General features: G+C 42.9%; 6 protein-coding genes and 1 long non-coding RNA gene across 7 annotated transcripts; 4 read left to right on the top strand and 3 right to left on the bottom strand.

Annotated features, from left to right (window-relative positions):
- Positions 1-251: 251 nt before the first annotated feature.
- On the bottom strand, positions 252-2,349 carry LOC135937745 (uncharacterized). The gene is made up of 3 exons (XR_010574545.1): positions 2,248-2,349; positions 842-1,128; positions 252-790 (listed from the first exon to the last, which is right to left on the bottom strand). It is a non-coding gene; the product is annotated as an uncharacterized LOC135937745 (long non-coding RNA).
- Positions 2,350-3,552: 1,203 nt separating this feature from the next.
- Positions 3,553-5,448, top strand: LOC135936047 (protein yellow-like). The gene is made up of 5 exons (XM_065478730.1): positions 3,553-3,649; positions 3,800-4,141; positions 4,222-4,800; positions 4,889-5,042; positions 5,275-5,448. Exons 2-5 carry the CDS (start codon positions 3,818-3,820, stop codon positions 5,310-5,312), a joined length of 1,095 nt encoding a protein of 364 aa, XP_065334802.1. The 5' UTR covers positions 3,553-3,649; positions 3,800-3,817; the 3' UTR covers positions 5,313-5,448.
- A 2,502-nt stretch (positions 5,449-7,950) lies between these two features.
- LOC135936826 (chymotrypsin B-like) lies at positions 7,951-10,373 on the top strand. Its single transcript, XM_065479796.1, has 10 exons — positions 7,951-8,056; positions 8,120-8,305; positions 8,363-8,402; positions 8,464-8,580; positions 8,634-8,816; positions 8,878-9,102; positions 9,166-9,269; positions 9,320-9,487; positions 9,548-9,707; positions 9,766-10,373. Exons 2-10 carry the CDS (start codon positions 8,204-8,206, stop codon positions 9,987-9,989), a joined length of 1,323 nt encoding a protein of 440 aa, XP_065335868.1. The 5' UTR covers positions 7,951-8,056; positions 8,120-8,203; the 3' UTR covers positions 9,990-10,373.
- Positions 10,374-10,707: 334 nt separating this feature from the next.
- LOC135936088 (uncharacterized) lies at positions 10,708-14,109 on the bottom strand. The gene is made up of 8 exons (XM_065478769.1): positions 13,791-14,109; positions 13,068-13,670; positions 12,782-12,935; positions 12,543-12,724; positions 12,165-12,260; positions 11,401-11,997; positions 11,162-11,327; positions 10,708-11,103 (listed from the first exon to the last, which is right to left on the bottom strand). The coding sequence occupies exons 1-8, from the start codon at positions 14,100-14,102 to the stop codon at positions 10,868-10,870; spliced, it is 2,346 nt and encodes a 781-aa protein (XP_065334841.1). The 5' UTR covers positions 14,103-14,109; the 3' UTR covers positions 10,708-10,867.
- A 1,630-nt stretch (positions 14,110-15,739) lies between these two features.
- LOC135936016 (uncharacterized) lies at positions 15,740-20,124 on the bottom strand. The gene is made up of 10 exons (XM_065478686.1): positions 19,800-20,124; positions 19,052-19,660; positions 18,782-18,938; positions 18,292-18,548; positions 17,644-18,234; positions 17,405-17,561; positions 17,033-17,346; positions 16,380-16,973; positions 16,096-16,261; positions 15,740-16,043 (listed from the first exon to the last, which is right to left on the bottom strand). The coding sequence occupies exons 1-10, from the start codon at positions 20,109-20,111 to the stop codon at positions 15,805-15,807; spliced, it is 3,396 nt and encodes a 1,131-aa protein (XP_065334758.1). The 5' UTR covers positions 20,112-20,124; the 3' UTR covers positions 15,740-15,804.
- Positions 20,125-21,193: 1,069 nt separating this feature from the next.
- On the top strand, positions 21,194-23,656 carry LOC135936456 (protein yellow-like). The gene is made up of 4 exons (XM_065479268.1): positions 21,194-21,208; positions 21,491-21,829; positions 22,327-22,905; positions 23,124-23,656. Exons 2-4 carry the CDS (start codon positions 21,509-21,511, stop codon positions 23,283-23,285), a joined length of 1,062 nt encoding a protein of 353 aa, XP_065335340.1. The 5' UTR covers positions 21,194-21,208; positions 21,491-21,508; the 3' UTR covers positions 23,286-23,656.
- A 1,045-nt stretch (positions 23,657-24,701) lies between these two features.
- LOC135936339 (protein yellow-like) lies at positions 24,702-26,239 on the top strand. Its single transcript, XM_065479112.1, has 4 exons — positions 24,702-24,725; positions 24,836-25,166; positions 25,280-25,855; positions 25,920-26,239. Exons 2-4 carry the CDS (start codon positions 24,843-24,845, stop codon positions 26,082-26,084), a joined length of 1,065 nt encoding a protein of 354 aa, XP_065335184.1. The 5' UTR covers positions 24,702-24,725; positions 24,836-24,842; the 3' UTR covers positions 26,085-26,239.
- Positions 26,240-26,491: the final 252 nt, after the last annotated feature.

Genomic DNA, 26,491 nt, shown 5'->3' on the forward strand with positions numbered 1-26,491 from the left:
TGCGTCCGCCACTCTCCAAGATTTAAGGAAAATGAAGTTAACTGTCAACCATATCAGACTCAATGTCGATAACATTCGCACCAAGTGCTTCACCTGGCCAAATTACAATGGCTTAGAGGAAGCCATAGTTACTGACACAAATCTCTTCGAGATTTTAAATTTGTATGAATAAATTTATAATTTGAATACTATCATTTTTTTGTGAGTGAACCTTATTTGGAGATACATAATATGTGGGAAAAGGATTCAGTTTCGGAGACCTTGAAGACGCAGTGGTCGACAGCCAGTTTAGGGTAAATGGTATTGGGTAATCTCTCGATTTATAAATGCTGATAAACACTCATTCCCCGTAAACGACATGATCCTCTGGGATAATACGATTATACCCTTTCTTTTTCAAAGCTTCTTTTCTAAAATCTTCTGAGAGCCACAAAAAGTCAAAGTTCTCCCACTCAAAAACGGCGGTGAAGTTGATGAAGGCCGCGGACAGGCCGAGCATGAAAACCAGAAGGAGGAACCAAAAAGACTACAAGATCCTCTCGTAATATTTTGACTTGATTTATTAAATAAAAAAGATTCGTATTTGACAATCCTTTTATTCAAACATAAAATTTAAAATTTTGACAGTAGGAAATGCTCGACGCGCCGCATTTCGCTGAGAGCACTGGCCACCTCTCTGGTGAAGACGCCGCGCGGAGGTGCGACTGGATGACGACGGCGACGCGGCGCTGTCTGAGGAAGAGGATGCCATGCTGGATGGTCAGCGCCGCCCACCGCACACTCGTGAACTCTGCCAACCCCGAATTAGACAAATTAGACACTAAAATGCTTTTTGACTCACCTTTGACGGCCTTGTAGCGTTTCAACGAGCGCTGGATGACCAGCGACTGCAATGCTCCTCCGCAGGAACAGCTTCGTCTTGCCGACCTGCCACTCGCTGCTGGCCGATGATCAGACTGACGGCCTCGAGGGGGTTGAGCTGCAGCCAGAGGGGGTCGCGGCGCGGCGTGAGGAGGCAGGCACCAGGTTGAATCATCGCGACGTCGCGAACGCAGAGTCCCGGCTCCAAATTGAGCATCATCTCGCTCAACTTCGACGTCTCACATGAGGGTCCTGTGATGCAATGCACTGCAAGTCAGGGGTGAGAAAATGTCACTGCGCTGCAGCGAGCAAATCTCACCAAGCCGCATGTCACTCCTGTGTGGTGCGAAAAACTCCCCTTTGACAAGGAAACCCCATGAATAGTGACATGCGGTGAAGTGACATTTTCTCAATGCAGCGCAGTGACATTTTCTTACCCCTGACTTGCAGTGTGGGCATTAGTAAAGAGCAGGGTCACACCCACAAGCGTCAAAAACACAGGCGGGCATGACCCTGCTTGAAACTAATTAGGAAAGGGAAAATTAATTGGAAAAGGAAAGAGCAGGGTCACACCCACAAGCGTCTAAAACACAGGCGGGCATGACCCTGCTGGAAATTAATTAGGAAAGGGAAAATTAATTGAAAAAAGAAAGAGCAGGGTCACACCCACAAGCGTCAAAAACACAGGCGGGCATGACCCTGCTTGAAACTAATTAGGAAAGGGAAAATTAATTGAAAAAGAAAGAGCAGGGTCACACCCACAAGCGTCAAAAACACAGGCGGGCATGACCCTGCTGGAAATTAATTAGGAAAGGGAAAATTAATTGAAAAAAGAAAGAGCAGGGTCACACCCACAAGCGTCAAAAGCACAGGCGGGCATGACCCTGCTGGAAATTAATTAGGAAAGGGAAAATTAATTGAAAAAAGAAAGATCAGGGTCACACCCACAAGCGTCAAAAACACAGGCGGGCATGACCCTGCTGGAAATTAATTAGGAAAGGGAAAATTAATTGAAAAAAGAAAGAGCAGGGTCACACCCACAAGCGTCTAAAACACAGGCGGGCATGACCCTGCTGGAAATTAATTAGGAAAGGGAAAATTAATTGAAAAAAGAAAGAGCAGGGTCACACCCACAAGCGTCTAAAACACAGGCGGGCATGACCCTGCTGGAAATTAATTAGGAAAGGGAAAATTAATTGAAAAAAGAAAGAGCAGGGTCACACCCACAAGCGTCTAAAACACAGGCGGGCATGACCCTGCTGGAAATTAATTAGGAAAGGGAAAATTAATTGAAAAAAGAAAGAGCAGGGTCACACCCACAAGCGTCAAAAACACAGGCGGGCATGACCCTGCTAAGAAAGGAATTTAAAAAGAATTTGGACTCACCCTGTATGTGGCTGTGGTCCTCGATCGACGGCTGGTGGTCGCTGGCCCCTCAATCATGAAGCGCGGTTGCAGACCGGAACCGCGCACGTCCTCCTCCCGTCACTGCCAGTTAAAGACTAATGAGTGTGAGAGTAGGAGAAGCGAAGCAGCTGCCAGACACCAAAAGTTGAAGGAGTGGGGGAAAAGGTAACTTGTTCGCTTCCACTCCTTCCACTCTTTTGGTGACTCTGGCTTCTTCCCCTTAAATGCCACGCATGCGCACTTGTGCCGTCTGGCTCCGCCTCCTTCTTCTGGCTCCGCCCGCGAAGTCAGCTTGCCTGCGCTCGCGCTCTCCAGGACACAAAGTCAATTTAATTTAAATAATACATGATAAGTTTTTAAAACTATTGGAGACAGCAAAAACTTGATTTTTTTTTACTTTTAAATTGGAAACTTGGTTTAAGTTGACAGTGCAGTGTCCAGTGGCTGTCCTTCTTTTGCGATTCACTAAGCACTAATGCGGGATATTGAATGAATTGTTAATTAAACAGCAGCAAAAGAGAGATGGGAAGGGAGTCGAAATGTGTTTGCAGTTTTACTTTTCACCAACATAACCTGAACATCAGCAGTTTTTATTTTTTTTTATTGCAAAGTTCCAAGTCAATCAACTCATTTACCAGCTTTGTTTGTAAATAAATTCTCTCGACCTGCCTCAAGGTTGTTCCAGGAAGAGCACACGAATCCGCAAAAATAAAGGCATTAATTTAAATAATGAGCCTCTGTGACGCGCACAAATTGCGATAAAAAACTGGTTTGGCGGTCAACAGGCCTTTCGGGCATTGGGTGCCGGCCGAGAGAGTGAGCGCGTTTGTTGCTTTTGTGTCTTTTCGCGAGCTGAATTGACGTACCTTCCATGTGCACCTGCTGATTTTTAAACTCTCTCTCTCTCTCTCTCTCTCTCTCTCTCTCTCTCTCTCTCTCGCGCGCGCGCGCGCGCGCTTAAAATCTTTATTTTTAGGTTCGTGTTTTTCTGCTTAATATTGTTTATCGCTGTTAGAGATGCAGAGAGGTCAAGATCAAAGTGAAATAGTAGCCTTTCTGACCTCTTGTGTGACGCTTAATATTATTATGGCATGTTACATAATAGTGTTTAAAAATTGCAGCGATTTTCATGAAAATATTAAATTAAATTGGACAGTCGATGAACAAAAGCCCCATGAATAAATAAAATACAAAAAAAAATCGAATCAGGCCGCACGTAGCTGCTTGGCAACCGCGAGCATTATCTTTTCGCAGTTTGGCTTGTCGCCCTAGTGATGAAATCGTTTGCCCTCTCCTCACAATCAGCCTCGATTTTTTGATATAAAAAGGCGCTCTTGAATAATTCGATCAGTCCGAAAAACAGCGGACCGTCACTATATTGGTAAGCAATTCCTTTTTCTTATTCAAATCTCGTCACTCAAGCTATAGATTCAATTATTTTTCGCATTTAACTAGTGATCATATCAAGTAAAATACTTTTTCACTATCGCGGCAACATTTCTATAAATATTATCGTTCCTTTTTTCGACAGTTAAAAGAGTCTGGAGGCATGACTCCATTCTTCGTTGCCATTTTCTTTCTCGGCCTTTCATCCGTGGCCACCGCCATCAACTTCACTCAGGTCTACGAATGGCCCGACGAATGGGACTACGAGTGGCCCTCCGAGGCGAACAGGACGCAGGCACGCAGAGACGGTTCTTTCAAACCAGAGTATCTTGAGGCTCGATACATGGCGGTCTACGGATCGAGGATTTTCCTCAACCTTTATAAGGATGACGGAATTCCGGCGACTTTGGTGTCTTTTCCGACGAGCAGCGCGTCCTCCGCACCACCGAAGCTCTCTCCATTCCCATCGTGGGAAATTCATCTTTATGTAAGTTTCAAAAATTAATTCAATTTTAGCTTTTGAATCATATTAACGAAATGGCAACAACTCGATTCTTAATTTTTCAGGGAAAGGAAAACTGCAACAAGATCCACCAGGCGGAAGGGCTGCAAGTGGACTCGGTTGGAAGGCTGTGGGTGCTCGATGATGGCAGCTCCAATTTCAATTGCCGTGCCAAACTCTGGATTTTCAACCTAGACAACAACGGAACCGAACTGATTCATCGATTTTCCTTCACTGGCAAGATGCACGACTTGGTGATCGACGAAACGCCCAATGAAACCTTCGCCTACATCACGCGTTGGGACAAAAAGCACATTGTTGTGTTTAGTTTGGAGAAGAATGAATCCTGGATTGTGAACACGCCAGCAATGTTGTCCAGCTCGATCGCCCTTTCTCCTAAGGTGGAACCGAGACAGCTCTACCTCAGCAAATACCACTCCAAAGAACTTTATTCGATTTCCGTCGCCGCACTCCGCAATGGAACTCGAACCGAAAATCCGGAATTCATCGGAAACTGGACCGAAATTAGCGCGTATAAAATGCTGATGGACAACCGCGGGACCATGTATGCCGCATTTTTGTGGAAAAACCATGTTCAATCTTGGAACACCTCCCAGCCATTGCAGGAAAACCGTATTTATCAGGTATGGATTCAAATTAAAATAACAGTTTTCCTATTTCCACAAAATAGGTAATTCATAATTTTTAAGTTTATGTCTTGCTTGGTTGCAGGTCACCGGATTAGAGTTTATTTGGCCCTTTAATTTTGCTCTGGACCAAGACGGTACCCTTTGGATGACGGTATTTGATAAAAATAGAAAGCCAAAATACAGGCTTTTGAAGGCTGCGGTCGGCGCACAATCGTATATCTTCGAGGCATCACCAGGTAAGTTTCCTCCTACGGACAACTGTCCCTCGAGGCGTCGAAATTTACCAATATACTCAATTATTTATGCATGGGTGGTAAAAAAACAGTACTTTTGACTTGGAAATAAACAATGTGTTATCTATAGCTGACCCTGAAATGTTCTCGAAAATTAGTCAAAATTGCCAATTAATAGAACCCCCTTTTTTAACACATCTCTTTATTTTTTTCAATCAGTTTTTTATACTTTTAGATTGCTCCGGTTCGTGTCACAAGAATGGTACTGCCTAAGGTTGCAAGGTTGGATGGAAGGGTAAAAACTGCGACCCACCCTGGGAGTGCACCTGCCGCCTGACTGACTTCCACGCAAAGCGATTGTAGACTCGGGTAGAGATTTTCGTTGGATATTAAATTTTTTGGGAATTTATTGGCGAGTTTTATTTTAAACCAAAAACCTGAACAGTGCGAGCTATTTTTTTACCAGCTTTTAACGCGATATTGTGCTCATAAATAAATTCACTACAGGTTGTTCCAGGAAGAGCACTCTAATCTGACAAAATAAAAGTATTAAATTAAATAATGAGGCTGAGATTGCCGTAAAAACCGGTTTGGCGGTCAACGCACAGACCCGTTGGGCATTCAGGGCCGGCCGAGAGTGAAAACGCGCGTGTGTTAGCTGCTTTTGTGCCTTTTCAGGTGCGCCTTCCGCGCGCAGGTGTTGATCTTGACGCTGCTCTCTCCTCACCTAAAAAAAACAAAATTAATTAGTTAGCGCCGCCGAGAAACTAACACGCTGCTGGCCCACAGTCGCAACATTTTAGCGTGATCGAGAGAGAAGGAAATAAATGTAAAGGGGCTTGTCCGGTTCGAAAGGTCGAGAAAAAAGGATTTATTTTTGGAGATGTGGATGTGGCGTTTGTTGGCAGCCAGACCAGGGTGCTCAGAGAGGCATCGTCGAAAGGTACAAGGCTGAGGAAGAGCCTCTCGCCGAACACAGCCATGAATCGAGGAATAATTTGTTCGGGAAAGAAACCTCTTCTCGCAGCTTCCAACTTGTGTTCCTCCGAGGGCCAGTCGAAGTCCATTTTATTCCACTCGTAGACGGTCGTGAAGCCGTCGGTGGCGGAGGCCAACGACGCGCCGAGCAGCAAAATTAAAGCAGAGAAAAGAGGCATGGCAACAGCACGGCTTCTGATCGCCGAATGACCAAGGAGGCGCGTTTTCACAACACCAAACTCTTGGTAAACATTGAGAGGAGGTGGGGATTATTTATTTATCTCTTCTTCCCAACCAGTTTTATGTTGAGGAGCAGAGAAAATTAAAATCGCCTCCAGGAACCACCCGAGAATAGAGAACGTGGCTGCGCTATTATTTATAATCAAATACACTCGACTAAATAAGCTCTCAAGGTTGTTCAAGGAAGAGCACTGATCTGAAAAAATGGTATTTTAATAAATATATTAAAAATAATAGGCTTCAGACACGAACAGATGAACATAAAAACCTTGATTAGCGGCGAAGAGATCTTTTACCTGTTGGTCGGTCGAGACTGAGTGAAAATTAAGTGCCTATAAAAAGAATCGACATTAAGGTTTAGCACTTTTTTGGTTTTGGCGCGCCGTTGCTTTTTAATATCTTATTGGGAACGCGAGATTGTTTCTGTGAGGATCAAGGGTTAATTTAGACACGCGAGACTTTTATTTCTTCTGTCCGTCTGCGAATTCATTTGAATGACACTTGAAGTTGTTAGCGTGGTGAGAAACAAATAAATTCTATATTAAAATGCTTTCATACTTTTTGTTGGGCTCTTTTATCGTGCAGAAATCTGTTTTTATGCAACCTGCGAAACACACATGTTGGCCCAGTTGCAAACAAAACAAATGGTCTTGGACTTTGGTGGAGCAAACCTAAGTAGCTCGCTCTGCACCTTAATCTAAATTTGATTTATAATAAACATGTTTCCATATAAATATTTTAGACAATGCGGGACTATCGTATAAATTCCTAACTGTGAGCACCGTGCATACCTTTTTCAGCAGCTGTCAACGTGATTGTGTTTATAAACAAATATGCGCACTCCACCAAATAAATTCACTAATTTTTTTAATTTAGAACCTCTGCACAGCACTTCGCGTGGGCTATGAGCTCACTGGGTCCCAGGCCCCAATAACACCGCCGATTTTATTGTTCACGGAAGAGCACACTAATTGCAAAAAAGGCCTTTAGTACCATTTAATAAATAATGAGCCTCAAACGCGCAGAGATTGCCTACAAAAACCGGTTTGGCGGTCAAGCGAGATCAGTCGGGCGTTCAGGGCCGGCCGAGAGTGAAAACGCGCGTGTCTTTTCGCGAGCTGAATAAACGTACCTTCCGTGCGCAGATGCTGATCTTGACGCTCCTCCTCTTTCGCCCAAAATTAATGTTTTCGCGTCAGCGACAAACAAACTGCGGGACCACAGTCACTACATTCACGTTTTTAGGAATGAAAAGAGCTCCACAAACACAAGCCTTCGTTTCTGAACAGGTGCATGTCCAGTCGAAAAGGAGGAGAATAAAACGATGAATTTTACTTTCGTTGTATTTTTCCTGCTCAACTTTGCTGCAAACGTCACTAACGGCATAGCACCATGTGAGTATTTTTAATATAGTTTTTTCTTTATTCTTACTATAATAATAAAATTGATTGGAATTATCGCCCTTTTCCTGCTCAGTTTACGCCGATGGAGAAAACTTGAGCGCTGCGAATTGCGGCATTTGGCACAGACACGAAAACCACAGCTCTTGGTTCGCCTATTTGCGGCACGAAGGCGAGGAATGTTACGGAATCGTCATTTCGCGAAGGACCATTCTCACGCACAAACCAGGCAATTCATTTTTTTATTTATTTAAATAGAAAATTAATAATAAATGTTACAAATTATTAGATGAATGTAGGATTCAAGTGAGGGAGGTCGGAAAAGTGATCGCTTATCTCGGAGAATGCGCGAGTGCAAGCAAGTTTGACTCGGAAGAATGCGTCGGCAAACACATTGAAGTATATATTAATTTGGGGCCGCAAACAATTCAAAGAATTTAAAATAATTTTATGATAAATCAGGTGCAAAAAGTGGTGGCAATAAACCAAAACCCGAGCGCTGGCGAAGATGGCGTCTACGTGCGTCTGTACAAAACCAAGACTAAAATGCCCGAGAACGTTCCAATTTGTTTGTACAACCGCGACAGAGCAACTGACTTTCCCCAGCCAAAAGATTCACGCTATTTTGCCTTTCAACGATTCAGAGACGTATAATTATTCAATTTTTGGGATTAATTTGCCTTACTTTGACAATGATTTTCTCAGGCGAGCAAAAATGATGAGTGGTGGGACCAGCTCGAGCCGCGTAAACAAATTTCCCAAATTTCAATTAATTAACAATTAAAATTTTATAAAATTGATTTCAGGAATTCTCGTTTCCTCGGAAGAATGCTTTAAAAATCAGAATTTTGATAAGAAGGAACTTGAAAAGATGAATTTATCGCCACGGCGTTTGCTTTGCGTTCACACTCCGAACGAAGACGGTTAGAAAAATCAAATAATTACGTATAATTTGACGAACGAAACGTTGGTACAGGACGCTATTTGCTGAATTTCTACAGAGGAAGATACTTCTTGAGAGGCATGAGGGTGTTCCACCCCCTGCTGCCGTCTAGAACGAAAATTTACAGAGACATTTTGGCATACGTTAAACATATTAGTGGGCTTGCAGACGACATTCCTGTTTTTCCTCCAGTTCCACCAGAAATACAGGCTATTGGTAATTTCTTTAATGCAGCATTCATAGTTTGCGAGTGAAATTGATGGAATCATCTCCGTAGAATTCAGCATTCAAGGAAACCTGAGCTTCCAAAATTGTGGCTCGAAATGGATTAGGTCGAAAAGAAGCAATGATGACCCAACAGACGGATTTGAAGAAACAAAATTCGTATTTTCTGGATACACAGCTCGTGAAGACTCTCACCCGTGGCATGCGGATATTGAAAACTTAGAAAATGGCACGCAATGTGGTGGAACTCTCATTTCCAGCAGAACAGTTTTGACAGGTTATTAGTGCGTTTCGAAAAAGATCAGAAAGATGACTGCATGTCTAAAATCTTAACTTCCAGCTGCTCACTGCATTTTCGAAATGAATGTCAAAGACTTTGAAGTCACAGTTGGCATGTATGACAAGAGGTTGAAATACAATGACACCAAAATCCAAATACAAACAGTAATGATAACATTTCAACTAATAATTGAGACTAATTTTATTAAACATAGCCGAGCAAACTGGTCACTCATCCCGCGTACAGAAGCGATCAGTTCCACTACGATGTCGGATTGCTAATTTTCGAGAAAGAAGGATACGAAATAAATAACCAAGTGCGTCCCATTTGCCTTTGGAACGAAGGATCGAGTTTGAGCCGTGTGACTGGAAAATCAGCTGTGGTAAAATAAAAAACAGAATTCTGCATGCCGGCTTGAAAATTAATAAATTATTTTCCAAAGTTGGTTGGCTTCGGACTGACGGAACATTACAGCCTTTCCGACACGCTGCAAGAAGCGCGCCTGTCTATTCGAAAACACGAAGAATGCTACCTCAGCAACAGGATTCTGTTCGGAAAACGCTTGCGGCCTGGAGACAACTTCTGTGCTGGATTCACGAATGGTTGGTCTTTTTAGCGATTTATTGCAAATTCGGATTCATAGCAAGTATTTTACACTAGGAGTAAGCGCGTGCCTGGGCGACAGTGGAGGAAGCCTTTCTATAAAAAAGAACGGCCGCTGGTTCATCAGAGGCATCGTCAGCTTCGGACTTTCAAAAAGAGTTATTTTGGATGGGGAAGAGCAAATCGCTTGCAACCCAAACAGCTTCTCTTTGTACGCCGACGTTGCTTACTACATGGACTGGATCGTGCGAAACTCCCTGGACATTTCCTTCAAGAATTGAGCCTTCATCTTGACAGTTTTGTTTATTTGACAAAAGAATTAAATTTTCTTTGTGAAGGCGCAAGAAACATATGAATTTTTATGACAATTTCATTTAAAATATCACGTGAGAGTATTTCATAACAGGCCTACTTTATTATGATGGCAATGAACGATAACATTTATTTTATTTTATTTCATGCTTAACTCGAAATGTAAGGTTAGAGGAACAATTGAGTATTTTGAAAAAATTTCCCAATTCTTTTGTTCGAAAAAATATATCACTGTATTCTTTTTTTAATTACTGCCATTGGTCTACAAGCATTTATTTGCTCTTATCCGTTAATCTTTAACAAAATAAAAATTTAAATTCCGTAATATTGTTCCCAAAATAATTTAATTAAATTTCATCTAAATGGCACAACGTGATTCACCAGCAAACTGCGTTTCGGCTTACCAATGTGGATTTTGTGACGATAACCATGCATGTACAAAAGATTCCTTTGCGAAAAGCCAAATATCTCCTCGCCTGAGCCTCACAATCTGCTGCGGCTTACGGAGAATACGGAGCAGGACCGGTTTTTTCTCTCTTGCTCGCTGCAATTAAATTGGATTTTGCGGCTTCTTTAGCCTCGGGAAGGAGCGTTGTGCACGCGCCGGCTTCTCTTTTTATATTACACTGTCGTCATTATATTGTAGGAGCAGAGTAGTCGGATGAAATAAAACACGACAAATTTATTGAACTGCAGATTTAAAATTTATTAATCTGAACGAACAGAGAAAGGCCAAATGGGTCAGAGTTTATTTGAATCATATATTTATTGCGTGCATTACTAATAAGGATGAAATTGGGTTTGTCTTTATTTTCAGAGTTTATTTTGAGTTTTAATATCAATTAATTTAATTATCTTCATCATCGATATCAGTGATAAAAACGACTGTCTCGATAGTTTTATTTGTATCCACTACAGCGGGACGGACCATGGCCGTGACCTGCTTGGCCTCGGACGCCTCGCAGTGGCGGCCAGAGAAGTTTGACGCACACTCGCACCGGTAGCTCGCCTGCTGCTCACCCAGACTCACGCAAGAGCCACCATTTTTGCAAACTCCGTCGTTTACTCTACAAAAATCAAGATCTGCAAAGAATTCAATCACGTCTCATGGTTTTTCTCAAAATCAAATTATCAAAATTACCTTGATTAGTTGTGGAATTGTCGAAAAAGTAAGATTTAGTGTTGATTTCCACTGCAGCCTTGAATAATTTGTGCTTTGGATTCGATGAAAACTTAGCCATCAAGAAGAGATTGTTTGACGTGTCGAAAACAAAAAAGTATGGCCAAATATCCTGAACATTGCTATCCTATAACAAGTATGCATAATTATAATAAGTCAGAAAATAAAAGTGAATTGTGAAGTACAATTTTGTAACAGACCGTGAACAAAATTTCTTCTTTGAAGGGGAAATTGGTGTCCCAAGTGCCGATGGATTTCTTGAAGACCAAGTCAAAATACAAGCGTCCATTTCTGTCCATGGCCATTCTCCTGGAAGGCGCCGTTTTGTTTCCAACGAATGTGACAGTTGGATGGTGAACCCCCGCCCTGAGATCCTTGACGAGCACCGAGTATAGTACTTGTGAGGATAAGCTGCCGAAGTAGAGGTTCTTTCTCTCTTTCAGAGGCGAAAGGGCAAGACCGTCGATGTTTTTCACGTTTGTTTTCACTCGCCACGATTTCTTTGCTTTCAAGCTGAAAACGACGAGTTCTGTTGAGGTCTCGATCGTGTCGGCGATGTACGCGAAGAAGTCGTCTGGCGTCTCATCCAACGCCAATTCAGTCAACCAACTAGTGCCATGGCGGGACACTAGATCGCCAGGAAACTCGTAAACTAGCTCCACCTGGTCATTGCTGTTGAATATCCACAGCTTTGGACGACAAACTGAGTCACGGCCGTCGTCCACGACCCAGAGGCGACCCAAAGAGTCCACTTGCAGGCCTCTGACATCCTGCAAAGCGCTGCAGTCACCCCTTTTCTACAATAAAAATGCCTCCATGGGTCAAGGTCGCCAAGGGGGCGGATTACGGCACCGTTCTTTAACTCGACCTTGAAACACTGAACAATACCCAGCGTTGCCTTTTTCTGTCAAGGTTGCGTTGCCGTAATCCACCCCAAGGAGATAGCAAACAGTCAAGTCTGTACCTGCATTTGCCAGGAAGGATAGGGCAGTAGTTTGGGGCGCGCAGAGAACGCGTTTTTCGTTGGTATCCAGGCGAGAGTCACGGGAACGCCATTACCCTGCAAAAAATGATGTCAGTGAAAATAAATTTGTATTTTCAAAAGGCTTTAAATTTTGAATTTTAACAACTGAAAACAAGTTTTGTTCGTTTTTCATTGAATTTTGAGCAAATTTGGCAAATTTCCCCATCCCTGCAATGACGTCCCTGAGTGAGACATCACTGTGATATCACTCACGTCACGATTAAAACTTCCGAAGAGGAATGAAAACGATATCACATTGACATAATCACGGTGACCAAACGTTTTAATATTTTGCCATTGAAAAATATATATATTTACACAGTTTCGAGGGAAGCCAAGGAATATCCTATGGCCTTTCACCGCGATGTAATGCAGTTTGACATCGTCTGGTACAAAGGTTTTGTCATTTAGGGCCTTCTCCCTGTCCTCCTTTGAAGACCAAAAGTCGAATTCATCCCACTCAAAGACGGAAATTAGGTCACTGGGTGTCGGAGCGGGCTCTAAAGATACAAATACAATTAAGTTTTCTGCATATCCTAATAGGTCAGTACTTATACCTATTACTCTTATAATTGTCCTTTTTATTCTTCTGGGAGAACCAGCTGACGATTTAACCAGTAGTTTGTTGAATCTCTGTGTTCCATTCTTAACCGTGGCCATCATCCAGAAATTCTCAAAGGTGTCCAATGAAAAGGTCACTTCAAATGCATCCTTGATTTGAGCAGAAGAGTTTCAGTCTTTCAATTAACTAATAAGTGATTTGTAAGGACATTTACGCCAAAAATGCCTTCCTTTGATAGGGTTGAACCACATACACTCCTTAAAAATTGGGATGGGAATTACCTCGTCCTGATAATAGCGTTCCACTTGCAAGAAGTCCCTGGAATCTAGTTTAAAGATTGTGGCATTCGCTTCACACCCTGCATACAGGAAACCGGCGCTGTCTGACATCATTTTGTAGCAAAACCGTGAAGACCAGTTGCCGACTTGATTCAACTGCACTTTTTTGTTTCCAGCCCTCAGTTCAGCCACTGAAATTGCATATATCGCTTTGCTCCTGGACTCACCGATGTACAGCTGTCTTCCATTTCCTTTCGGAGACAGGGCGATCGTGTATAAAGGTTTTCCGTGCGTCTCCAAGCGCCACGACTTGTTTTTATCCAGGCTGAAAACGACGAGGGCCTCTGCTCTGATGTCCAAAATGTAGGCCAGCCAGTCGCCGTTCCATTGGTCCAGCTCTATGTCATGCAGCCACCTTGATTCGTAGCTATGGGACACGGCTTTTTCCGGAAACTGGTGTACGAGCGAAACGGAATCGTTGGACAAGTCGAAAATCCACAGCTTGGGCAAACAATCGTCTCTTCGGCCGTCATCCAAAGCCCAGAGACGACCGTCCGAGTCCACTTTCAGACCCCTGACTTCTTGCATTTGGTCGCAAGCTGTTCCCTGGGAAATATGGAAAATTTATAACCTGACAAAAAGTCGGTCTTAAATTTAAACTAATTTGTAATTACGAGAGAACTTAACCTTTAATTTATTTTAGTTTTTGTTGAAAATAATACTTACATGCATTTCCCAGGACGGGTAAGGATTTATTTTAGGAGATGTGGATGTGGGGTTTGTTGGCAGCCAGACCAGGGTGCTCAGAGAGGCATCGTTGAAAGGTACAAGGCTGAGGAAGAGCCTCTCGCCGAACACAGCCATGAATCGAGGAATAATTTGTTCGGATAAGAAACCTCTTCTCGCAGCTTCCAACTTGTTTTCCTCAGAGGGCCAGTCAAAGTCCATTTTATTCCACTCGTAGACGGTCGTGAAGCCGTCGGTGGCGGAGGCCAACGTCGCGCCGAGCACAAAAATTAAAGCAGAGAAACGAGCCATGGCGACAGCACGGCTCCTGATCGCTGACTGACCAAGGAGACGCTTTTTCACAACTCCAAAATCTTGGAGCACAGTGAGAGGAGGAGGGGATCATTTATTTATATCTTCCTGCCAACTCTTTTTATGTTGAGGAGCAGTGAAAATTAAAATATCCTCCAAGAACCACCCGACAGCAGAGCCCGTGGATGCGCTATTTTAGCAGCTATTATTTGTTAACAAATAGGCTCGACCAAATATAAGTGCTCAAGGTTTTTCCGGGTAGAGCACACTAATCCTCAAAAAAGGTATTCGCAATTAATTAATTAAAATAATAAGCCTCAACACGAAGAGACTGCTATAAAAAAACCTGTTTAGCGGTCAAGAGACCAGATGGGCATTCAGCGTGTCGGCCGGGAGTAGGTGAAAACGCGCGTGTTTGGCTCCTTTTTTGTCTCATCACGAGCTAAATTCGTGCCCGCCGTGCACATGTGCTATTTTTGACGCTCCTCCTTTCTCGTCTAAAAATAAACAAAATTAATCGCTCATTTTTGAGATTTTGACGACGGACCGAGATGTTAGGCACCGTGTAATCTATTTCAATAACAATTAATGAGCATTCAATTAAGTTTGTTTGCGGTGAGAAACAAAAAAATAGTTATATTTTATATTGCTTTCACTTTTCATCAACGTTAAATTGTGTTCTTTTAGGTCAAGTTATCAGGTTTTATGCAACCTGCACATCATACTCGTTAGGCAGGTTGCATATATAAAACACCTCTTTGCGAGTTAATCTTTACCGCGGAAAAATGATGTATCCAGTCTCTCCAGGTCCGCCTCGACGAACTTTTCAGGGCACTCAGAACCGGAGGTGCGAGTCGGCGGCGACTTGCAGCTCGTGGCAGCACGGCAGCGCCTGTTCGGCGGCGTCGAAGGCCACCGCGAAGCCGGCGTGGCCACGACATTGACAATTCCGCATGTGAGTGAAGCAGAAAATCCAAAAAGGAGGCACGACGCAGGTTGCAATTAAAATTAGAAATCATCCAGATAATTAATTTAATGGTTTGATTTGTAAACTTGGTATTGCAATTTTTTTAAATATCACGTGAGAGAATTTCATAGCCACGCCTTCTTTTCTGCGGTTTTTTTTATTATTTTGAAATAAATGACCAAACGAATTAATTCGTGATTTAATTTATTGCCATTAGCATTTTTGTCAAATATTTCCGAATTCTTTTGTTCGTGTCCATTCAATGAATTTAAATCATTATTTACACAAAACAATATAAAATTAACACCAAATACCGTAACAATTTTCTGTTACTTGTTCTTGTAATTAATTTAAATTAAGTGGCACGAAGTGAAGCCGCCAGCAATCCGTTAATTTACTTACCGCCGCGACTTTAGTGATGAGAAACACACGAATCCTCTTCGTGTAGCCAAAAATAATTCTGCTGGTCTGGGCCTCCTAATCTGCTGCGGCTTGCGGAGCATGACCGGTTATTACTCCCGTGCTTCGCTACAATAATACCAATTAAATTTAATTCGATAGCCTCGGGCAGATTCGTTGTTTAGAGCACATACACCTCTGCTTCTTCTTTATTTTGCCCTTGTTATATTTGTGGTCTTCGCTATTAAAATAAAATTAAGAAGAATAATTTGATATTAATATATTTTATTGTATATTACTTAGCAAGAATAACAAAATGTTTAAATAATCTTCATTTTACTCTCCTTCGAAGATATCAGTGACAGCGTAATCAGTTGTCGTCTCGATAATTTCGTTTATATTATCCACTAAAGAGGGACGGTCTACAAAATACTCCTCCTCAAAAAACACGTCGCAGTGGCGGCCGGAGAAGTTTGATCCGCACTCGCACCGGTAGTTTGGCTGCTGCTCGCCCAGACTCACGCAACTACCACCGTTTTTGCAAATTCCGGTGTTTTCTCTACAGAAATCAAGATCTAAAAAGAATTCTGTCATGTTTAACGGTTTTTCAGTCATTAAGTCAATTACCTTTTTGAGCTGTGCATTCGGTGCAAAAGGAAGACTTTGTGTCGATTTCCACTGCTGCTTTGAATAATTTGTACCTTGGGTTGGATGCATACTGGGCGATCAGGAAAAGATTGTTAGAGGCGTCGGTGTCAATCAAGAATGGCCCATAATCGTCAACGTTGCTATCCTATAACAAGAATGCGCATTGTTAGAGATATCTTTATTAAAAAACTGCTATTTTTTAATAATTCAGATAAAAGGGGCAGAAAATAAAGAACATTTAGATGTCAAATTTTGTGACGAACCGTAAACAAAATCTCCTCTTTGAAGGGGAAATTGGTGTCCCAAGTGCCGATGGATTTCTTCAAGAACAAATCAAAATACAAGCGTCCGTTTGTGTCCATGGCCATTCTCCTGGACGGCGCCGTCTTGTTTCCGACGAATGTGACACTCGGAGACGGAGACCCCGTCCTGAGATCCTCGACGAGCACCGAGTACAGTACTTCGGAACACCCACTGCTCAGGTAGAGGTGCTTTTTCTCTTTCAGGGGAGAAATAGCCAGACCGCGGATGTGTTTCATTTGAATTTCCACTCGCCAAGACTTCCTTGCTTTCAAGCTGAAAACGACGAGGTGTGAAGAGAAGGAGTTGGAGTCGGCGATGTACGCGAAAAAGTCGTCTGGCGTCTCATCCAACGCCACTTCGGCAAAGTTTCCAAAGCCATGGCGCACGACATCTTCGGGGAACACGTACTTTAGCTCCACTTTGTCAGCACTGCCGTCGATTATCCACAGCATTTGACGACAAGATTTATAGCCGTTGTCCACGGCCCAGAGGCGGCCCGAAGAGTCCACTTCCAGGCCTCTGACTTCGAACAAAACACTGCAGTCTCCCTCCTCCTGCAACAACCATCACTTCATGCGTGTCAAAGAAACTATTTAAAAAGTCAAATTCATACCATGAATATCGAGTAAGGATAAGGCAGTTGTTTGAGGCGCGCAGAGAACGCGTTTTTCTTCGGCATCCAGGCCAGGGTCACGGGATCGCGTCTCTTTAAGTTTCGAGAGAAGCTGAGGAACATCCTGTGGCCATTCATTGCGAGGAAATGCGGCTGGACTTTGTCGAGTTCAAATAAGCTATCGTTTCTCACTGCCTGGAAGTCAAATTCGTTCCACTGGAAGACGGAAGTGAAATTCTTGGGTTTGGGAGCGAGTTCCACAGAATTGTTGCCGTTTTTGCACACTCCGGTGTTTACTCGACAGAAATCCGAATCTGCAAAGAATTCTTTCTCGTCTCATGGCTTTTCACTAAATTAAATTATTAAAATTACCTTTATTAGCTGTGCAATTGTTGCACTTTGTGTCGAATACCACTGCAGCTCTGAATAATCTGTACCTTGGATTCGAGGTAAACCGGGCAATCAGGAAAAGATTGTTGGACGCGTCGAAAATAAAATGGATCGGCCAAAAATCCTCAACGTTGCTATCCTACAACAAATATCTAGAATAAAAATGCTATTTTGTCGAGTGTTTTGTAAGAAATTAAAAGTCAATTAATTTATAAACAAACCGTGAACAAAATCTCCTCTTTGAAGGGGAAATTGGTGTCCCAGGTGGCGATGGATTTCTTCCCGACCAAGTCAAAATACAAGCGACCGTTTTTGTCCATGGCCATCGTCTGGGACGGCGCCGTCTTTTTTCCAACGAATGTGATTGGCGGAAAGCGAACCCCTGTCCTGAGATCCTCGACGAGCACCGAGTACAGTTCATTGAAATTTTGGCTGCTGAAGTAGAGTTGCTTCCTCTCTTCCAGATGAGGTGAAAGGGCAATACTCTGGATGAAATTCAATAGTGTGTTCACTCGCCACGACTTCCTTGATTTCAAGCTGAAAATGACGATTTGTGAAAGGGAGCAGGTGATGTAGGCGAAGATGTCGTCTGGCGTCTCATCCAACGCCAATGCGCCCAACCACATATAACCATTGCGGGGCACAACATCACCAGGGAACTTGTACACTAGCTCCACCTGGTCACTGCTGTCGAATATCCACAGCTTTGGACGACAAACTTCTTCCATGCTGTTGTCCACTGCCCAGAGGCGGCCCAAAGAGTCCACTTGCAGGCCTCTGACGTCCTGCAAGGCTCTGCAGTCACCTTCTTCCTACAACATACCTTCGTGGGTCGAGTATCCAAACAACAATCAGTATCCAGTCCGTACCTGCATTTGCCAGGAAGGATAAGGCAGATGTTTCAGGGGCGCAGAGAACGCGGGCATCCAGATAAGGGTCACGGGATAATCTCGAGAGAAGCTGAGGAATATCTTCTGGCCATTCACTGCGAGGAACTTCAATTTGATCTCATCGGCGTCATTACATCCGGAACTGACGGCCGTCTCCTTGCCCTCCTTTGGGGTGCAAAAGTCGAATTCATCCCACTCGAAGATGGGAGTGACGTTTCGGTGCGTCGGAGCGGGCTCTAAAGCAAAAAATCACAAAATTTCACATGTTAAAGTTTCTACGTGAGCCGAAAATTCTATTCCCTGGGACGATCGTCAGGCGTGAAGGGAGATCTCAAGGAGGACACCTGTTCAACGTGCTGGAAGTTTAATTTAAAATTGTTTTCAAGGTTTGGCGAGCACGAGAGAGAAAGGGGCACGAATACGGAGGGCACCGGTTGATTTCTGAATGCCCTACCAGGTCAGTCCTTACCTGATAACCCTTTCGTTCTTCCGAGAGAGCCAGTCGGCCATTTGACGAGTAGCTTCGTGATCTTCTTTGTTCCATTTGTAAGCGTGGCCATCAGCCAGAATTTCCCAATGTTGTCCACTGAAAAGGCATAGGGTCGAGACGCCACTTGAAGTTCGTCCTTTAATTCAGCACCAATTTTATTATTTAAGTGATTTGAAAGGACATTTACGCCAACAAATTTCTTTTTTTTTCACTAAATGGGAATGAAAATAATTAAAAACTTGGAATTACCTCCTGATAAAAGCGTTCCACTTGCAAGAAGTCCCTAGAATCTAATTTAAAGATTGTGGCATTCGCTTCACACTCTGCATACAAGAAACCGTCTCTGTCTGACAGCATTTTGTAGCAAAATTTTGAAGACCAGTTGCCGACCTGTTTCGACTGCACTTTTCTGCTTGCAGCCCTCAGTTCAGCCACTGAAATGGCATTTATCGCTTTGCTCCGGGACTCACCGACATAAAGCTGTCTTTCATTTCCCTTTGGAGAGAGGGCGATCGAGTAAAAGGGTTTTCCATTTCCCTGCACCTCCACGCGCCACGACTTTTTTTGCTTCAAGCTGAAAACAACCAGGGCCTTTGATCTGATGTCCAAAATGTAGGCCAGCCAGTCGCCGTTCCATTGGTCCAGCTCGAGGTCGTGCAGCCACCTCGATTCGTAGCTATGAGACACGACTTCCTCTGGAAACTGATGCACGCGCGGGTGTGCGTAATAATGGGTCAAGTTGAAAATCCACAGCTTGGGCGAACAATTGTCTCGTCGGCCCTGATCCAAAGCCCAAAGACGACCGTCAGAGTCCACTTTCAGACCTCTCACTTCTTGGATCCTGCTTAAAGCTTTTCCCTGCATAATATGAATAATTTACAGCCTTGAAAAAATCAATCTTGCATTTAAGACAAATTAATATATAATGCTTGAAATTCTTTACCTTAATTGAATGCGATTTTTTTAGTTGTTGTCTTGAAAGTATGTATCTACTTACGTGTATTCCCCACGGCGGAAAGGGATTTATTGTTGGAGGTGTAGAACTGGTTCTGGTTCGCAGCCTGACCAGGGTGCTCACAGAGGCATCTTTGGAAGGTGCAAGGCTGAGGAAGACGTCGTCGCCGAACACAGCCATGTATCGAGGAATAAATTTTTTTTGAATGCATTTTCTGTCCACAACATCGTACTGGTTATTCTTCAAGGGCGAGTTCAAGTCCCTTTTATTCCACTCGAAGACGGTCGCGAAGCCGTCGGTGGCGGAGGCCAACGACGCGCCGAGCACAAAAATTAAAGCAGAGAAACGAGGCATGGTCGGTCGACCGCACGGCTTCTGATCGCCGACTGCCTTTTAAAAACACGAAACTCTTGATGGTCGCGTGCACACTGGAAGGAGCAGGTGATTATTTATTTCTCTCTCCCTCTGAACCAGTTTTTTCGGGTCATCGCCTTGAGTATTAAGAGGCAAATCGGTGCGAAACCACGCGGATTGATGGTATCAGTTCTAAATAAAAATTATTTTAATTATGACGAGAGCGGAGCAGGAATTTCAATTTTGACAAATTGATAATCGAATTTGATCAAGGCAGGTGAATTAAATACTTGGCTGAAAATTCAGCGGTCATTTTTCGATTCAGGCGACGGCGTCAGATATTATGAACCTTTGGCATTTAAATTCCCTAAGAACGATTTTTTCTGTCTCTTTGAAAATCGAGGGTTAATTTAAACATGAGTGATTTTTATTCCTTCTCTCTGTCAGCGAACCAATTATAAAAATGACTACTAAAGAGAAGTTTGCGATGAAAAAATAAAATATTTTCATACAATGCTTCCACCTTTTCGTGTAATGAAATTTTATGCTTTATTGGGCCGTGCAATCCAGTTTTATGCAACCTGCGTCGCATTAAAGTAGGGCTAATTGCATACACTCTACGGTCTTGGATTTGGGCGGAGCAAACCCAAGTAGCTCTCTGCAAATCAGTTTAAATTTGAATACGTTTCCAAATAAGTATTTTAGATAAGATGAGTTCGGCGGATGAACTGTTTATCGCTGATACAATGAAGAGAGGTCAAGACCAAAGCGAGACGGTTAGCCTTTTTTACCTTTAGTTGACAATCAATTTTTGTAATATTTTTAAATTAATTTAGCCTTGCAGCAATTTAAGGAAAATTGGGCATTCAATGAATTAAAATCACTTTCCTGGCTCCCACCAGCTTTGAATTTAGTAAAAATGCCGAATTAGGCCAAGAATAGCTGCTTGGCAACCGCAAAACCATTTTATCTCTCAATCAGTTTGACTCTTTGCCCTTGAGACGAAATCGCTTGCCCTTCCCTTAGCGTCGTCTGGGATATAAAAAGGCGCTCTTGAATTGGATCAGTCCAAACACCGACGAACCATCACTTGTGCGGTAAGAATTTCCTTTTAGAACTGTTTGTATAAAAAATTTATAACACATATTGACTCTGTATTATTAGCGATTACTGGATGTTTTCTAATTTAATTTGATAATATTCTCAAACTTCGTCATTTACTGAATGAATCACAAGTCAATTAAATTATTTATTTACTCTATTTTTTAAATGCAATCTACTTTATACATTTTCTTTGTTTTTCAGGGCGATCCGCCGTCACGTTTGCTATAATTTCGCTACATTTTTGTTAATTATCATTCCGTTCATTTTGCCAACAGTTTATAAAAGCTGGAAGCATGACGCCATTATTTTTCATCGGTTTTTTCTTGCTGGGCCTCTCGTCCCTGGCCACCTCCCTCAACTTCACTCAGGTCCTCGAGTGGCCCGATGAATTGGACTACGAGTGGCCGTCGGAAGCGAGCAGGACGCAGGCCTTGGAAGATGTTACTTTCAAACCAGAAAAAATGTACCCTCGTTACTTGGCTGTCTATGGGACAAGGCTTTTCCTCAACCTTTTAAAAGAAAATGGCATTCCCGTGACTCTGGTTTCCTTGCTTACGACGTCCACTGCACCCCCGAAGCTCTCTCCTTTCCCTTCGTGGGACATGCATCTTAATGTAAGTGTACACATATTAATGGGGAACGAATATCTGTTGGTGATTTTTTTGCCTTTTGCACCACCGGGGTCCAGATTGCGATCTGTGTTAGTTCCCGCCGGTCACAAGTGAATATGGCGTTGAAATAATGGAGGCCAATCAGGGACGGTCCAGCGGCCAATCAGAAGCGTCAGAAAAGAAGCGTGCCGGCCTAATAATTTTATATCCGCGTACTTTGTTACATTTCCATTAGTCTGACGTGCTATCTAACGGTCGATAAACCAATTTCCGGGCTAATCATTTAACTGTTACCTAAGAAATAACAACAAAAATATTCATCGAACTGATAAATGTTCCAAGCCAATTTCATTTTGCGTTTGTAACTTTTTCCCACCGTTCTATACCACCGTCGCGTCAATCTGGAACCCGGATATTTGCACAATTCATGCAATTCTCGTGATTTCTTCAGTTTGAATCTCATTTCGGAAATGTCAACTTCCCAACTTCTCTTTTTGCAGGGAACGGGAAACTGCAACAAGATCCACCAGGCAGAAGGGCTGGAAATGGACTCGGTTGGCAGGCTGTGGGTGCTCGATCAGGGTAGTTCCGTTTCCAATTGCAGTTCCAAGCTATGGATTTTCAACTTGAACAACAATGAGACCGAACTCGTTCATCCGATTTCTTTTCACGGCTTGATGAACGACTTGGTGATCGACGAAACACCGGACGGGACCTTCGCCTACATCTCGCGGTGGGGTGAAGAAAACGTTGTCGTTTTTAGTTTAGAAAGAAATCAATCTTGGAAGGTGGACACGCCAGGAATCCTGGTTTCTTCCGTTGCTCTTTCCCCTAAAGTGGAACCGAGAAAGCTCTACCTTGGGAAGGAGAGCTCTAATGAAGTTTATTCAGTGTCCGTCACCGCACTCCGCAACGGAACTCGAACCGCGGAACTGGAACCAATCGGAAACTGGGCTACAGAGGATTCGTATAGGATGCTGATGGACAACCACGGGATCATGTACGCCGCCTTTATGGATAATAATTTCATTTCCTCTTGGAACACTTCCCAGCCATTACAGGAGCAACGTTCTTATCAGGTACGGAATCAAACTATTCGTTGAGTTTTTGGATTCTTGTTTAAAGTATTAAGTACTTTTTTGCGATATTAAAATACGCCCGATGAGAAATAATAATTGTTTGAACAGGTGAGTGTGTGCTAAGCTAGGCATTATAAATTTCTAATTCAATTGCGAACAAATTTTTTAATTGTGTTGCATTTAAATTATTGTTAATTTGGTTCGTTGCTTTGTTCAAGGTCGCTGGACTGAAATCTGCATCGCCGTTTACTTTTTCCTTGGACCAAAATGGAACTCTTTGGATGACGGTGTTTGATGAAGAAAGAAGGCCAAGATTCAGGCTTTTGAAGGCTGCAGTTGGAGAAAAATCGGCTGGTGGGTTATTTCCTCTGAAGTTATAATTGGGAAATTTGTTACTATGCACAATAAAATACACACGGCACCTGCGACCAACCCTGGGAGTGCACCTGGATGCCCAGCTGCCATGCAAAAGCTCTGCGACCTCGAAAACGATTGTAGGCTCGAGTAATGATTTTAGTTGGGATATTAAATGTTTTGAAGGGTACAAATTTGTAAATTTTTCTTTTTACCGATTACCAGTACTGAACATAACTAATTTATAATTTGCATTGCAACTGCCAAGTCGAGTAATAAAAATGGTTTGTTAATAAATAAATAAATAATGGACTCAGCGTGTTTCATGTCACGGAAGAGCACAATAATCCGCAAAATAAAGACGTTGACACCAATTTAAATAATGATTGAGCCTCAGACGCACAGAATGCCAGTAAAAACAGGTTTGGTGATCAAAAGACTTGTCCCGCAGAGATTGAGTGGAAACGCGCGTGTTTAGTGTGAATACGGACCTTCCATGCGAAAGGTGGTATTCTTGACGGTCCTCGTCTCTCGAATAATGAGAAGCAAAATTGATTTTTCGCTCTTTTAGGGTTTTGGACGTTTAAGCATAGTTGACTTTTAAATTCCCGATAGCGAATGTTTCTTTGACTGTGAGGCTCGACGCTTAATTTGAGACTTCCATTATTTACCTTCTCTCCGTCAACGTACCGAATTGAAAAGTGACAAAAAAAGAGCATTCAATAAAGTTTGTGTGCATTGAAAAACTAGAAAACAGTTTCAAGCTTTCACTTTTTCATGACGGTACTCTTTTGGGCCATGTAATCCGGTTGTATGCATCCTGAGCAGCATACACGTCGTGCCAGTTGCTTAGACCTAATTAATATAAGGAACAGGATTTGGGCGGAGCCAACTGTATATAAATAAAGATGCAGCCGCGAGGAGGAAATGTATAGAATAGATCCAACTTAAATGGCACGAATGGGCATTGTGCTAGGAGGAGGCGCACCCTTAATGTTGGCAACCGCATGTGCCTCAACAAAACGCCGCTACACACATGCATTGTAAGGAAGCCGGCAGCCAGCATGAGTGACAGAGAGTGAGAGGTCAAGACCAAAGCGACAAAGTAACCTTTTCGACCTCTCGTGACGATCAATTTTATTGTGGCACGTTACATAATTATTTTAAAAATTAGCAGTAATTTCACGAAAGGAGTAATTCAAATTGCACAGTAGATAAATTAAAGCTACAATATAATATGTTTAAAAAATAATTTTCTCACTCCTGTTAGCTTTGAATTTAAAAAAAACGCTCAATTAGGCCATGTAGCTGCTTGGCAACAGCAACCGCATTATCTTTACGCAGTTTGCCCTAGTGACGAAATCGTTTGCCCTTTCCTCACAATCAGCCTCGCTTCTCTGATATAAAAGGCGCTCTTAAATTAAAATATGTGATACGCCTAAAACAGCAGCAAACCAACACTTCTGGTGAGAAAATCCTTTTTCTTATTAATACCTCGCCAAATCAGCTAATAGATTCACTTCATTTCCGTATTGCGGCAGCTTTATGTTTATGTTTTCGTTCCTTTTGTCCACAGTTTAAACATGAGTCCGTTCTCATGCACCATTATCTTGCTGGGCCTCTCATCGCTGGCCGCCGCCCTCAACTTCACTCAGGTCTTCGAGTGGCCCGATGAATTGGACTACGAGTGGCCGTCGGAGGCGAGCAGGAAACACGCTCGCCGAAACGGAACTTTCATACGAGAGAATATTTATCCTCGTTACATGGCAGTGTACGGACCAAGGATCTTCCTCAGCCTGAACAAAGATGACGGCATTCCGGTGACCCTGGTGACCTTGCCGACCAGCAGCGCGTCCTCCACACCCCCGAAATTCACTCCATTCCCTTCGTGGGACATGCATCTTAATGTAAGTTGCTAAAATGAATAAAAATGTAGCTGTTTTTTCGAAATAACATTCCGATTTTATCAGCTTTTGAATCTCTCTTACGAAATGCCGAAAACTCGATTCTTTTTTTGCAGGGAAAGGAAAACTGCAACAAGATCCACCAGGCAGAGGGATTGCAAGTGGACTCGGTTGGCAGGCTGTGGGTGCTCGATCAGGGAAACTCCGTTTCCAATTGCAGTTCCAAGCTATGGATTTTCAACTTAAACAACAACGAAACCGAACTCATTCATCGGTTTTCTATTCACGACTTCATGCACGACTTGGTGATCGACGAAACACAGAACGGAACCTTCGGCTACATCACGTTGATTAGTGAACCACACATTCTGGTGTTTAGTTTGGAAAGAAAAGAATCTTGGACCGTGGACACGCAAGGAATGGAGGTTTCGTCCATCGCCTTGTCCACTAAGAAGGAACCGGGAACGCTCTACCTTAGCAAATACGACTCCAATGAACTGTTTTCAATTTCCGTCGCCGCACTCCGCAACGGAACTCGAGCTGCAAATCCGGAATTCATCGGAAACTGGACTGCAAAAGCATATAGGATGTTAATGGACAACCACGGGACCAAGTATGCCGCCTTTTTGTGGAAAAACTACCTAAATGCTTGGAACACTTCCCGGCCGTTCCAGGAGCAGCGTGTTTATGACGTATAAATTCAATTTAACTTGGAAAATTCTTATTTTTAAGTCGGTGCATTGCTTTTTGTTTTAGGTCACCGGATTGGAATCTTTTTGGCCGTTTACTTTTGCCTTTGACCAAAACGGAACTCTTTGGATGACGGTGTTTGAAGACGAAAGAAAGCCAAGATGCAGGCTTTTGAAGGCTGCACTCGCAGCAAATTCGGCTGGTGAGTTTCCTCTGAAGATAGAAGCTTAAGGTCGGGAGATGGCCTTCGCAAGGGCGAAAACTGCGACCCACCCTGGGAGTGCACCTGCCTGCCCAGCTTCCATGCAAAGCTCTGCTTTGACCTCGAAAACGATTGTAGACTCGGGTAGTGATTTTATTTGGGATATTAAATGTTTTGTAAGGGACATTGTTTATGAGTTTTTCTTTTCCCTAACCCCCTAGGTGTACCTGAAAAATGCTAGTTTTTATTTTTGTAATGCGTGACAGTTTTTATCACGCATTCACTACAAGTCTTGAGAATTAATTTACTGCACAAGCTAAATATTAATTTTTTCTGATTCGGTTTGTTAATAGCTGTTAGAGATAGCTGTTGGAGAGAGGTCACGACCAAAGTGATTTTTCAGCCTTCGCGACCTCTTGTTTAGCTCGATTTTCTC

This window comes from Cloeon dipterum, chromosome 2 (assembly GCF_949628265.1).
Source record: "Cloeon dipterum chromosome 2, ieCloDipt1.1, whole genome shotgun sequence".
In the NCBI taxonomy this organism is placed as follows: Eukaryota; Metazoa; Arthropoda; class Insecta; order Ephemeroptera; family Baetidae; genus Cloeon; species Cloeon dipterum.